General features: G+C 34.9%; 2 protein-coding genes across 2 annotated transcripts; both read left to right on the top strand.

Moving 5' to 3' along the window:
- The first annotated feature begins 5,004 nt into the window (after nt 1-5,004).
- LOC104227375 (11S globulin seed storage protein Ana o 2.0101-like) lies at nt 5,005-8,531 on the top strand. Its single transcript, XM_009779613.2, has 4 exons — nt 5,005-5,347; nt 6,009-6,289; nt 7,301-7,798; nt 8,006-8,531. Exons 1-4 carry the CDS (start codon nt 5,005-5,007, stop codon nt 8,438-8,440), a joined length of 1,557 nt encoding a protein of 518 aa, XP_009777915.1. The 3' UTR covers nt 8,441-8,531.
- Nucleotides 8,532-13,588: 5,057 nt separating this feature from the next.
- On the top strand, nt 13,589-14,722 carry LOC104227378 (uncharacterized). The gene has a single exon (XM_009779614.2). It carries the CDS (start codon nt 13,819-13,821, stop codon nt 14,455-14,457), a length of 639 nt encoding a protein of 212 aa, XP_009777916.1. The 5' UTR covers nt 13,589-13,818; the 3' UTR covers nt 14,458-14,722.
- The last annotated feature ends 685 nt before the right edge of the window (nt 14,723-15,407 follow it).

The following is a 15,407-nucleotide window of genomic DNA, read 5'->3' as shown; positions in this document are numbered from 1 at the left end:
ACCCTAAGATAGTGTTTAGTTTGTTTTAGTGTTTTAGTTGATTGCCTGTTGTCTATTATAGTCTGTATAGTCATTTAAATAAGTGTCGTCAATTAATTTGTTTGAGATTAGAGGAAAACGTGATAGTAGCTAGTTAACCATGTATGTTTTCCAGGACAGTAGCTCATCTAAATCTGTATGCTAGCATATAATGAAATGTTATAATATGTTCAGTTTTGTCTGTGAATTAGACTACTCATTCAGGCAGTTACCTCATGATTTCCATAGGAGCTTATTCATTATTCGTCACTGCTTTGAGCTTGGCATGTGGGCTATTGTTTTTGCATTGTTTGGCTCTGAGTTGGTCAGGATTGGCTCCTAATATGACCAACTCCTGCCACCTGATTAGCACCCCTTTGTAATCTGATTTTAAGTTGAACTTAGACTGAGTATTGGATATGGCTGTAGAAATCTGACAGGCCAACCTAAAATCAGGGTTGAGTTTAAGCTGATTAGCTAAGTAATTGGTGATTATTAGCTAAATTCAGGGGGGCTTATATATTGACTGTTAAGGGTTAGGGTAGTACAGTAATATGCAAGGGTTAAGGGGTAATTCTGGGAGTTTAGTAACATATTAACAGGATGTTAAGGATGGGGTCTGCCTAGGGGTCACTCATTAAGCTTATTTTAATAACAATGGAGAACAAAACAACAAAACATGGGAATTAAGTGAGTATTATAATACACCCATGACTCTTGATTAAAACAAATAGGACAAGCATGGGGGACAATATAGTAGGGATCAAGGAAAGGCATTTAGGCATGGGGGATTAAGGGGTATGGGCAAAAAAGCTGAAGGGACCCAAGGCAGCCTGGGGGCTTGCCACTTCTGGCCTATAAGTAGGCTGATTTTAGAGTTAAAGAGGGCTGGTTTTTTTTGGCTAAATCCTAAGAGACCAGAGAGAAAAAAAGAGAGGATTAAACTGGAAATTTAACTTTAATATAGGGAGTAGGCTAGAGGTTCCTACACTAAAGTTCAGTGGTTTTGAGATCTAAGAAGAAAAATCTGCTTTATTTTTACTGTTGAAATTAGTATTCACCTCTGTTACTGTTGCATTAAGAGCTGTGGGAATTTTTTTGGAAATCTGCGGGTCTATCTTTTGTTGCAAACTCAAGTTTTGGTCATATTGTGATGGTTTATATTGTTGTTGGGTACTTGGGTTACATTCTGGGATTTCTGGTGTATTTGGTTTGCTGCATGGTATTTTCTGAAGCTACTGTTGGGTCTTGATCTGTTGTTGGGCTGTTTTTGGCTACTATTGTTTGCTGAATCTACTATTGTGCTATTGCAACTGCAGCTGACTTATTTTTCTACTCTGTTTCTATTCCTCTACCAGGTACACGACTTTATCCTGGCTGTTGTAAGCCGAAAAATGGGAAGCATGAATTCATGTGAAAAGTTGAAGTTGAAATGGAAACCACAAAAGCAAATCTGTTTTGTTTAAAACTTGTTGTTACTGTTTTGTTTAGTTCCTTAAGGCACTATTGAATCTGTAATTTGTAAAAATATAGTTTCATCATTCTAGTTGTTTGTAAAGGATTGCAGAAAACTGCTATGCGTTAGATCGCGTGTTGGAATTACGTAGTTTAGCTCGTATTCAATCAGAACTTGACATGTAATGAATGTTGGATATAACTTCCGATAATTTGCAAAATAGCACTTGTGGTTTGATTCCGGAAATAGTTAGTAGGTTGTTAACTAATCTCGGATTATAGCATGATTGTTGAGTTCTTGGTCAACTAGATCTTAGCATTATTCCTACCCTCAATTGTTACTCGAAAAGGTATTGCAACACTTTAAGGAAAAAGAAACATAGTTGTAAGTCTAAGATTGTTAGTTAAGGTAACGAGCAAGGGTAGGCTCGCGTGATGTGGTGAGTTTAGCAATTTCTGGGGGCTCGAATCATGCCAGGATTCCTGTACGTTCTACTCTCGACATTTCGAAACTAAATCAAATTTGCAAAAGTTAGGCCCGGACTTTTCAAGCATGTGAACTAATTAGGACTTTGTTCTTTTTTTTTCATGTTTAGAGACAAGTTTAATAGAAAACCTTAGCCACTTCTAGGATTGCCCTTTCAATAATAGGAATGAGATGAGCCTCGCCGAATAAAAATACAAAATTGCGGGGCCCTCAGTAAATATTTGCTTTAGGATTGCTTAGATTCCGGGACGGGCCGTTTAGCAAATTTCACGGCCCTACCCAAAATAATGATACGCTAGTTGCTTTAGGCGCGTATTTAATAATGTTAACTTCCTAAACTCGGGTGCACATTTATGTGACCCAAATCCAAATCTCAACAGAGTCGAAATATGCCTACAACCACGGGTGCATTGATGTGACGTGGTTCGAGATGTGTTTCCACGATGTTGCAATTCTTGATAAAAATAATAATAATGACAAAAGCGGTTAAAAGTTAAAATTCGCACATAGGTTCAATATGTATTAAATCAGATAATCAAGCCGAATATGACAGTTGAGCGACCGTTCTAGAACCGCAGAACTCGGGAATGCCTAACACCTTCTCCCGGGTTAACAGAATTCCTTATCCGGATTTCTGGTTCGCAGACTGTAATACAGAGTCATTCTTTTCCTCGATTCGGGATTAAATTGGTGACTTGGGACACCCTAAATCTCCCAAGTGGCGACTCTGAAATAAATAAACAAATCCCGTTTCGATTGTCCTTTAATTGAAAAAACTCCTTCACCCCTCGCGGGGGCGGAAAAAGGAGGTGTGACAATTGTAATACAAAGTCATTCTTTTCCTCGATTCGGGATTAAACTGGTGACTTGGGACACCATAAATCTCCCAAGTGGCGACTCTGAAATAAATAAACAAATCCCCTTTCGATTGTCCTTTAATTGGAAAAACTCCATTTGCGTCCCTTTTAGGGGTGTAGGTAAAAAGGAGGTGTGACAATTCATATGAAGATGGGTGCCAACTCTTGCTTGATGCCTGTGCATTGGATCCTAAAGACATGGAGACTAGGGATATATTACTGAAGGCATTTAAAAGTGACAGTGATAATTCTCAAGTTGGAGCTTCAACGCTTTCTTGTTTTAGCTTGCACTCAACAGAAAATGACTTGGTATTGGTTCCAGTTGAACCTTTTGGGTCTTATTTCATAATTGTAGGTAGTCACACCTTATCCAGTAGGCTGTATGTTATCTATGACTCCATTGCATCCACATGTTTTTCAATTGCAGGGGAAGAATATACACTAGTCTTGGCTGAATATTTGGATGTTAAACATAAAGCTTTGGTAGAGAACTTCACATGGTCAATAGTTTCACAACATGATCTTAGTACTCCTCTGGATTGTGAAACTGAGATTTGCTACATGGTGCTTGTTAGAATGAATCATATTGCACCGCTTCATGCTGTTATTGGGTTCCAGAACTATGCGCAATTTGATGAGATTCAAACTAGTGTTCGTGGGCCTGTGGAAATAGTAGTAGAAAGAAATGGCGATGAGCATTTAGTTAAAGTCATGTATGCCAACAACTGGTCCCCCAAGATTTGTTTACGTGGACTTATCCTTCATTTGTTTGTTGGAAGAAAAAAATTGGTATACTTATATTGTCACTATAGGTGATGGTGGGGTGTTACAATATTTTGAATCTGTGGTGGTAGCAGATATTGGAGCAAATATTTTCGTCAATGAAAATTATTTGTATGTTGCAGGTTCTTTATCAAGATAAGGCTCCTACCCCTGCAACTATTATTATGCTCGTTAGTACATTGGTCTTTGGCTTCTTGACGAAATCACTTGTTAGCCAACTACTTTCTTATATCATGACAGCACTAAACCAAGCATCTCAAAAGACAGGCCTTTGCTTGTAATTGCAGAATCTACAACGATCACCTTTCTATGCGCAATGGATATTTGTTCATGTTGTTTGAAAGACTTGTATATGCACTCCATTCCTACTAGAGGATCAATGCTCGCTTACATCGGGCCAATATTTGGTGGGGGACGTGTTGCTAGCAGTGTTCCTAATTCGAACCTTAAGGACAAGGTTCTTTTTTAGCAGGGGAGTATTATTGTGAACAAGGCTAACGCAGTAAGGACTTATGGGCCAAATTTGTGGAACAAGACTGATCCAGTTAGAAATATTGGGTCAGGACCCAATTTAAAAGAAAGCCCAAGGATTAAACAACCAAAGAGATTATCGGGGAGTTATATTTGGGATCCAGGGGATGTGCAGGGGGATACTGTTGAGAAAAATGTCTGAGTCCTCTCCTCACCAATTTTGAATCTAGCTTCTCATCCCCTTCTTTGGTTCTATTCTATCTTGCTCTGTTGTTCTTTTGTTCTTCTTCGTTGAGTGGTAATTGTTAGATACTACCATCAATACAATTTATAGTTTGGAGTTGTTACATTTCCGCTCTAACTTGATCAAGTTTGACAGGTAGTACATTATTGTTTTCAAATTTAATCTCTTAACAACTAGTTCAACACATCAACGTATCAACAAACTCTATTTTTTGCTAATATAACACCCTCAGTATAACTAGGAAATGTTATTAAAAAAAAAGTTCTAACACATCAAATACGTTAACTAATGGCGTTAATAGGTATACATAATTTTTCTTGAGTTCTTGTTGTAGCTCATTCATCAATGTATATATGTTTCTGTATGTAGTCCTCTAACGGGATACATGCATTTACACCTCAGCTCCTTCTGTCTCCTTTGCATCAAAACAAGAATCCATGCAAACCCAAACACAAACTCACTTACTTTCTTCTGCGGATATTCGCCACATAGCAAACTATTAACTTCTTAGGTGTCAAGAAACTAAGAATCCTTATAATAAATTCATGCATGGCCATGCAGAAAAACAAAGCCAAATGTCTCACTTCCCATTTCACGTGTCAAACCTAAATCACCCCTTCTTCTCCTACAAATACCAAACCCCAATTTCTCCTTCTCATCACATCAATCACCACTCAAATATCACCAATATGGAAATACGTTCTCTTCTTCCTCTTGCCCTTTGCTTTTTTCTCCTCTTTAATGGTTGCTTTGCTCAAATAGAGCAACAGCAACGATTCTTATGGCAGAAACTTCAGCAACAACAACAACACCGCCGTGGCCGAGCCAGAACTGAGTGTCGGATCCAGAGCCTTAATGCTCGGGAACCAACTTATAAATTTGACTCAGAGGCTGGAACCACTGAGTTTTGGGACCGTAATAATGAGGAATTTGAATGTGCTGGAGTTGCTGCTGTTAGAAATGTTATTCAACCTCAGGGCTTGCTCTTGCCTCATTACAATAATGCTCCTCAACTCCTCTACATTGTCCAAGGTTTGCATTTATCTATGTTGTTTCAATTTTTGATTCCATTCTCCGCTCCTTCAATTAAAGATTCAATCATTATTCTACGTTGTTAATAATGGAGTTATTTTTTTTTTTTTTGGGGGGGGAGGCGGGTGTTCTTTTTAGGTATTTCAACAATTCAATTAGCAAAATTGGTTATTAAATTTAACTTGTATACATTGATAGTGTAATTAAAAAATTTATTTTGACCTATATTTAAAGAAAGTTATGTACTTTATTTTCTTAAGTTATCACGTTAGAAAAATTATAGATATTACCTGTTGTTACCTGATGGTGATTTCAACTTTTTTACACCTTTATTCACTACAAAAAAACTGGACAGGTAGCTAATTTTTGATAATTAGGGATAATTTTTTTAATTTGGTTACAGAATTTGTCTTTGTCTGTCACTAATTACTATTTTTTTAGTTTTTTAGTAGCGATTCTAGACTTCTAGTGATATATAAATTTTATTTGCGGCGAAAAAGGGAAATACCCCAAACAATTAGGGATATAGGCATGTACTCTTAATGTGATTTTTATTTTTATTAAAAAAAAAAAAAAGAATCTTCCATATGTTATAGTAGCTAGGTCCATGTTTTGTCTCCTTTTTTTAGCTACATAAAAATCTTGGGGTTGTGAAATGAAGGAAGTGGACTTTTGGGTAGTGTAATACCTGGATGTGCCGAAACATATGAATCACGGCAAAGAGAGAGGGGCATGAGGGGAGAAGAAAGCAGAGAAGGAGAAAGGCAGTTCAGAAGTGGTGGTGATCAACATCAGAAAGTCAGGCAATTTAGAGAGGGTGATGTACTTGCATTGCCAGCAGGTGTTACTCTTTGGTTTTATAACAATGGTCAAGAACGCCTTGTTACTGTCGCTTTGCTTGATACCAGCAATCCTGCTAACCAGCTTGATCTCCACTTCAGGGTAAGATTTAATTTAGTTAGTAACTACTACTAGTTTTTTGTTTTCCTAGGTTACCGCTCTATATGTACAAAATTTATACTACTCTCAAATTATTTGTCTGCCTTTTTTATCTTTATCTTTTATATTGTTTTTCGTCTTTTTTTTTACGCGCCCCGAGAAACATTAATTAGGAGGGTTTTAGACTATTTTACCCTTAATTATGTCTTTCTTCATCAAATATTTATCTGTTATCTCCATTTACCTGTTTTATTCATTTTCAAGAACAACTATATTTGAATAGAAAAATTAATTTATTTTGTCTTGAACTTCTAAAATAATTCCAACTATTCTTAGGAATCCCAGATGATTTAAGACGGAGTGAGTAGTATTATAATATATTATTATCATGTTTTCTTTCTTTCTTTTAAAAGATTTACTCTTGTATTCAAAAAGTCAAAAGGCTTTGTTGATCCTGTTATTCAAACAATTTACTGGCGTAGTAATAATATAAATTATGATTCTTTTACGTAGATTTAAGTGATATTAGTAGAATCTAAAACTAGATTTAAATAAAATATTGTACTGGGATTTTGGATGATGAAGTAAAATTTCCTACATTTTCTTTAATTGGTATAATTTTTACATTTAATTCTTAAATTTTAACCCCTGCGGTGATTGAATTTACACAAATATGCTGAACATAGTCAATTTAACTGCAGAAAAATGGATAAAATGGGCTAACTTAGCATAAAAATTTACATATATAAAAATCACTCATATTCCATCCACTACTAACAAAACAGGAATTAACGTAGCTAAACAAAAAAAATCCATCACTAATCCTATTTAACAATGGATTTTTCGAAAAAATTTCAATAGCTACGAGCGTATTGCTAATTTTTCAATTTTGTTAGTGATCTCTTGACTTAATGTTGTACCTGATGTCGCTAAAGAATAATAAATACAATGAGAATCATATATAGACTTTGTTTCAATAATTTTGGAATTAATAATAATTCCATTATTTCACAGCATTTCTTCCTTGCTGGAAACCCAAATCCCAGTGGACAAAGTGGAAGCAGGTACGAAGAAGAAATCCGAGGCCGAAGAGAACAAGAACAAGGTGAACAACAACAACAACGTCGTCAAACCGGCAACCTTTTTGACGGCTTTGACCAAAATCTCCTCGCCGATGTTTTCAACGTTGACCCCGAATTAGTCAGGAACTTACAGGGCAGAGAGGATCAAAGGGGCCGAATTATTCGGGTCGAGAGGTTCGATGTTTTAAGCCCAGAATTTGAAGAAAGAGAAGAACAGAGGCCCAGCAGAGAACGTGAGGGAAGAGGAGGATCACAGCCCAATGGGCTTGAGGAAACTATTTGTACCATGAGGCTTGGAGAGAACTTGGGCCGCCCATCTCGTGCTGACGTGTACAATCCACGTGGCGGACGTATTAGCACCCTCAACAGCCATAAGCTTCCAATTCTCAACTGGCTTCAGCTCAGTGCTGAAAGAGGAGTCCTTTACCAGGCAAGTCAATTTTTTTTCACAAAAATACTATTAGCAGTTAGACCTATACGTCACACTTCAAGTGGAAGCAGCCACTAATAACAACAAATCAAGATATTTTGTGTTAATTCTTCTTTTAGGGTCAATTACATATTAATTCAATTTTTCTAAGTAAATCGTACAAGACAGGTTTGTCACCCCTAATCGTGCCACATTTGAGTTTTGCAGAACGCAGTAATGGCACCATACTGGAACATGAACGCACACAGCATCCTCTACATTCTCCGAGGAAGCGGTCGGATTCAGGTAGTCGGCGACACCGGAAACTCCGTATTCAACGACCAAGTCAGAGAAGGTCAAATGCTCATAGTACCACAAAACTTTGCAGTAGTAAAAAGAGCAGGAAACCAAGGACTAGACTACATTGCATTCAAAACCAACGATCAAGCCATGACCAGCCCATTAGCCGGACGTTTATCGGCGATCCGAGCAATGCCGGAGGAAGTTCTGATGAACTCTTACCAGATATCAAGACAAGAAGCAAGAAGTTTGAAGTATAATAGAGAAGAAGCAACTGTTTTTGCTGGTAGAAGGTCAGGTGGATATTCAACTAGGGCATTTAACTATGCTTTAACTGCTGTTGAAGCTCTTTTAAAAGCTTAACTTTCTAATGCTGTTGAGGCTTTTGTGTAATGCTTAAGTTTAAATAGCTAATAAAATGTAAAGTTTATGAGAATAATGAGTTGACTAGTGGCTCTTAATAAATTGCATTATATGCCAAAAGCATGTGATGTTTGTTTTGAGTTAATACGAGATTTTAAATTTCTTTTATTTTTTCTCACTCGTTTTTTCGGTTTCATGAGAAAGAACCTCTGGCCAAATTAGGTAAGGCAGATTATATATATTCATGTCAAGCAACAACGATGAAGCACATATCAGTTAACATGTGGAAAGAAAACTTTAGATATAGATCAATAATTCACTTGTGGAATTAAGAATAGGGAAAGAACAGAGCTATCTCATACTTGTGTTTTATGAAAATAAATCATTATAATATTACTACTTAATTCAAAGGGAGATACATTAGCACAAAATTAGCAAACATGGGGGCGAATGGGTTAATTGATTTATGTGGATTATTACAATTTCTTCTAGTTATAAGTCAAATCTCTCAAGAAATTTTTATTTATATTTGAACATAAATATAATTTTTTAAGCTTCTACGAAATCTGAAAATACAAAATAGATGCAGTTGTCTTCCTTATTTTGGGTATTTTGGGCTGCAGTGGACCATGAGTTGTTGCGCGTAATTCAGCAGGTCAATTTATCTTCCTTATTAGGTCAATTTATGTGAAGCAGGGGCGGATGCAGAGCATAGAGATTGGGTTCATCGGAATCCAATAGCTTTTGTTTATACCTTATATATGTACTTAGAAATTCATTAAATATCTATAAATATCATATTGTGAACCCATAAATTGTTGTATATCAAGTTGAGATTGTTGTAAGAATTCATTAACTTTAAATCATCGATCCGCCTCTATAGTGGAGCAGGGTTGTTGTGCTTAATTTAGCAGGTCAATTTGTAGCTGCAACTTCTTAGGTTTTTTGAGATTGTATTAATGATAGGCATGCTAAAATTATAGGTTTACATTTTGCCTTCGTCTGGTTGATTCAACATTTTAATGGCTTGGGTATAATTGAATATGATGCCCAAGAAATTGTGTTTTCTTGTAACACTCAAGTGAAGAATTTTGCAGAGTTTGGAGTGTTTTTAGATGACGATTGGTTTTTGGTAAGGAAAAATCCTGAGATTTCTTTGGTTTAGGTTAAGAAACAAGCAAATTTAGTTGATTATTACCTGGCAAGAGAGTTCAGAATATATGATAGTTCTTTCTATTGGAAGTACGCTCATAGTTAGTTTTATTGTAAATTTGCTGGTTGCTTAATTAATCTACTAAAAATTTGAATTAAAAAAAATGTATAGAAAAGAGAATACTCCGTTGAGAAAATTGGGGGATTTGTATCTATACCCGTTTTTTTGGGACACGTTTTAACTTGTGTCCGCTTTGCAAAAAAATTGCAAACATACCCATTTTTTCGCATAACTTCAACATACGGGGCTGAAGTAGCAAAGGCAATCACGCAAAACTTCAAAATTCTAGTAGACGGGTCTGAAGTAGCAAGTATGCTGAACCAAGTGTGCTGAAGTTTTTGTTTGTAATTGCTGAACTTAAGCAAAGTAGATGAAATTTTTTTCTCTATTTGCTGAAGTTTTTGTTTGTAATTGCACTAAATAAGCTGAAATTTTTTTTGTCATGGATTCATTAGTTTTGTCATTAAGCTTTTTCAAAAACTTCAGCAGAAGATGCTAAAGTTATTTAGTTCATTTATAAAAACTTTAGCACTAAATAAGCTGAAGTTTTTTTTGTCCTGGATAAGCTTTTTCAAAAACTTCACCAGAATATGCTGATGTTATTTAGTTCATTTGTAAAAAGTTCAGCACTAAAAGCTGAAGTTTTTTTGTCCTGGATTCATTAGTTTTGTCATAAAGCTTTTTCAAAAACTTCAGCAGAAGATGCTGAAGTTATTTAGTTCATTTGTAAAAACTTCAGCACTAAATAAGCTGAAGTTTTTTTGTCATGGATTCATTAGTTTTGTCATAAAGCTTTTTCAAAAACTTCAGCAGAAGAAGCTGAAATTATTTAGTTCATTTGTAAAAACTTCAGAACTATATAAGCTGAAGTTTTTGAAAAAGCTTTCTAACATATTAGATAAGTAATCAGATTGCCAACAGTATCTAAATCATAAATTTTGGAAATAATAAACGTGAAAGAACAGAATTATCATTGTCTACTAACTTACGTACGTGGAAATATTCACAAATTATTGTCTACTAACTAACGTAATTATTTATATTATATTTTTTTAAATAATCTGATAAACATATTTATGGCAATCATCCTATAAATTGAAGTTTCATAGCAGCACCAACAACAACAGAAAGAAGAAGAAGAAGAAGAAGAAGAAGGAGGAGGAGGAGGAGGAGGAGGAGGAGGAGGAGGAGGAGGAGAAAGAGGGTTGAAATTGTTTAAAAAGTAGGTACAAATTAAAACTTTTTTAAAAAATAGGTATATGTTAAATGAGGTGACCAAATAAGGCGCCCCGTCCAATTTTTAAATAAAATTGTAATGATGGGGCCAAAAGAGTCTCCAGAGGCTTGTAAAGGTGGGTCCACTGGGCCTACGCTTATATGGATTGAGCTGTAAAGAGAGGTTAGCGTGAGTTAAGGGCCTCAAAACCAGACTAGCAAATTGTACGATTCTTATCTTTACAAGTTGGATTTAGCCTTTGTCACATCTTGTACACGAATTAACCTAGATGCGGGGACACAACAAAACATCAATAGCTCAAATTATTGAAACACTTCAACCTGAAAATTTACTTGTTTGCATTATTTATTTATAACTAGTAAATACACCCGCGCGCGTTGCGCGGTTATTAAAGGCGTCATTGAGTTAACGAACTGAATTTTTCCTATTAAGTAAGATACAAAATGAGAAAGAAAAAAGGCAATAGAGATTGTGCAAGAATCTATCATAGGTTATGCCAAAAATTGTATTATTGCTTTCTTGGGCTTTTTTCCTTTTCCGACCTTATTGCCTTCTTTCTTTGTTTCTTTTTTTCTTCTAATCTCCCACCTCCTTAAAATTTAATGTGGAAAGGGATAATTCAAAAGATCTTATAGTAGTACGTAAATATTCCATTAGGATCATTATCATAAATGAATACTCATATTATGGAACTTAACTTGTTGAGTTTACTTGACTGTATTTGGAGACATTAGCATCAGTAATACTAAACCTTAGGACTTGATTTCTTCGTAGTTATCATTTCATTACAAAAATCTCATCGTTGGCAATATAGGTAAAGGGAGGAAGATTAAGCAGCACTAATAATATCCTGAAAACTCCACTAATAACTCGAAATTTCATAGTGAATACTGACGATCCATAATCCCTATAACAAAATAATGAAATATGTACTAAAATGATCCCTATAAGGAGTGCAGATCTGCACTCCTTATATTTTGGAATTTCATAATTCCTATAACAAAATAACAAAATATGTAACTTGTTTTAATGATGACATAAGCGAGAGAACAAATAAAAGATCATAAAAAATAAAATAATGAATCATTACTATAATCTCCAATTCTAGGTATCAGATGATAATGCAAATTCGAACCACTTGCAAAAATATAGTTTTTGCTTCTCATGACGATAAGAAGTACAAAGCTACCAAACTCGGGCGTGATTTCAAGGCAAGGGTGTGAGAAACATAAGTAAAGACGTACGTATAAGTCTCGAGGCATGGGCATAACTCCCATCATGGAACTTAAATTTTTAATAATTTATAATCAATAAAATATTAAAATACTGAAATTTTCAAACTAAGTAGGCAACTTAAGAAAGCAAATATTAGTCATTGCAAAGTACCTCATTTTTTAATGTTACCTACTATTCCCATGATAAAGTTTTCACAGTCTCTTCACCGTAAATAGTCTCTTCTCTATTTCTCTGCCTTCCTATGATAAATCAGAAATCAGATACACCAACAACCTTTAATCGTCAACTTCTCTTCCTTCAATGACGAATCACAATAATTGTTACAACTTACAACCTTTAAGATTCGGTGAAGCAACAATATAATAAACACTATCCTCTGTGAAGCTTCTGTCTACAATGAAGAGGAAACGACTAATAATTAGGTCAAGTTTGTATTTAGGAGATCTACGTATGAACATAAAATCGTAATGGTGAAAAGGAAAAAATAACTACAGATTGAAAAGGAATTATATGTGCAATGGAGAGGTTTTGGAACGTGGAGAGCAACCTTCGTAGCCATTTCATGGAAGCTTCTTCATCAGAATTTGTGACTGTGATCTGATCTCCTCTACTCATGACTAATGTTTATTTCAAGCATGAATAGATTGACTTTGTGAATGAATATATAGAGGGGAGGCTAAGACCTGAGAGAGTATAAATAAATAATCTGAAAGGTTGTAACGGTAAAAGGCACGAGTGTTTAGTTGTATAGTTTTTCTTCATAGTTAAGGAATTTGAAACGTTGCAATGTAATAGTAGTTGAATATTAAATTCTATTTGTAACTACCTGAATTAATATTTTTTTAACCATGAAAAATGAAGTAAAATATCAAAAAATTGACAAAAAAAGATAAATAGCATTGTTGGCCAAAGAGATGTGTCACCCCACTCTTTTATGTCCCTCCTTTATATATATAGAGAGAGATTAGAGACAATCCCTTTTCGTCCTCTCTCTCCCCTATGTAATAAAAAGAATTGAAAAAAAATTGTCTATGGGGGACTTGGGAGAACAATAATAGAGAAACAATTCCAATAGATAGTAAAATGCGTGTATAACAGCAACACCAAACCTAATGAATTTTTACAAGTGAAGTCTGAAGAGTAAAGTGTATATATGCAAACCATACCCCTATTCTGAAAAGTAGAAAAATTATTTTTGATAGACCATATAATCGATCACAGACATGAAAGAGCATTACTTCATTAGTCTGCCACCAAAGAAATCCACTACAACTTTCTAATCAAACCTACACTTTACTTCATTTTTTTCTTTTTATTTTAAATTTTCACAATAAATTGAGCACAAACTTAAGACTCAAGATTTCTGCCGCCATAGACTTCAAATACTTAACCGAAAGTTAGATATACCTAAACATAAAAAAAGACCTTTTAATTCTTATACATAGGTTTCCAGTCTAATCTTTGATCCCTTTCTTACAAAAAAGCCAAAAAAGATGATAAAAGAAATCATGTGAAGAAAAGAATGAGTCATAACCAAAAGGTTCAAGGAACCAATCCAGCCTAACATTTCTGTTATACACCTTACACACACACACAACTCCAAATAAAATCCACTCTTCACCTTCTCTTCCTCTCAATCTAGCCTCTTCTTCTTTAAAAAACAGCAATATTTCCTCTCATACCACAAATTGAATGTCAAATTTCAACTTAGGTAAGAAGCTTCTACCCACTAAAAAAGCATGGAAGAGCTTCACCAACAAATTACAATCAAGATTACACAAGCTCAAGCTTTCAAAAGCTGTCAAAAATTCCAAAGACATTTGTATTAGAGCTTACAATTACATTTTTCCTATTATTACTCGTAAATTCTACTCCTTAATCAATCGTTCTTCACCCCCACGTACTCGTCGCAATTTTTACCATTACTACCAATACCAACAACGTCACAAAAATACTTCGCTTATATATGTGGACCAGCTCTTCCCTGAACCTATGCAAAAGCAAAGTTGTACAATATCTGCGCCTCAGACTAAAGAATTTGTTGCGTCAAGTAGTGGTGGTGATGCTAATAGAAGTAAATTGGATCGAGAAGAGCAAGAGATTATTATGAGGGCAATTGAGGAAAAAACTGCAATAAAAAAACGTAAGGGAGTTGAAAGTATTAGTAGTAGAATATGTGATATTGAAGAATGGAGAACTCCTTCAATGCCACATATTAATGGAGTGGATAGAAAAGCTGAGGAATTTATCTCTAAGTTTCGTGAAGATATGGAGATTGAAAGACAACAATCTATTCTTGATTTTCAAGAAATGTTGGCTCGAGGTGTTTAAATAGAATAAATTTATTAATTTTTTTTATTGTAACTATTATGTTGTTTTTCCGGTCAATTCCTTATTTCCCAATTTTTGAAGGGGGGAGAAAGGAGTTGAAGTGATTATTACATTGATTTGGTGTGACTAGAGTATTTATACAGGATAGGAAACTTATGTTGTGTGGAACTTGTTTTTATTTTTATTTTTAATTTCAAAAATTGTATTTTTGGGTGTTATGATCAATAAATGAATATGATAAACTTATATTGGTTTAATTTTCTAACTTTCAGAAACAAATAGTAGCAGTTTTCTTTCATTAGATTCGAACATGTTATTCTGAAATGGGAATCTCTATATGCACAGCTAAAAAGCCTATATAGAGTTGTTTTACTATTTATTTTTCCCCCTCTTTGATTTCTTCTTTGACCTAAGGAAAATAGCTACTAAAAGGCTACCAAACTAGAGCTGCTTGATTTAAGTTAAATTTCTTCATTTGTACCAAATCCAGAGTGCTTGCAGTTGCAGAATCATTAAATCAAACGTCGTTACACAAGTTATTATCAACAACAACAACAAAAAACCAATGTGATTCCATGAGTGGGGTCTGGAAAGAGTAGTGTATGGGTCCAAATTTGGATGACCACAGCTGTTGACGAATACGACAAACGACGAGATCTTCATAGCTCGACGTCCTGTGGAGGATGATAGATGGCGAACAGAGGACGTATGACTTTTACAATAGTATAGGCCCAATAGGGGGCACTAGGAATATACCTTCGAATATTCCTTATGATATGTCTTTTAGGGTTCAAAAGGGGTTTGTCCCTTATATATAGCGGAAAAACAACATTGTTAAGAGGGCTTTTGGATTTTTTAGCTAAGAACACTGACTGTAATACTTTTCTACATGAAAGATTTGCATTCTTAACGTTCGATCACTCATTTTCGCAAGATCAAGAAATATTATC

This window comes from Nicotiana sylvestris, chromosome 1 (assembly GCF_000393655.2).
Source record: "Nicotiana sylvestris chromosome 1, ASM39365v2, whole genome shotgun sequence".
In the NCBI taxonomy this organism is placed as follows: domain Eukaryota; kingdom Viridiplantae; phylum Streptophyta; class Magnoliopsida; order Solanales; family Solanaceae; genus Nicotiana; species Nicotiana sylvestris.
This window is presented reverse-complemented; position numbering and strand designations above follow the sequence as displayed.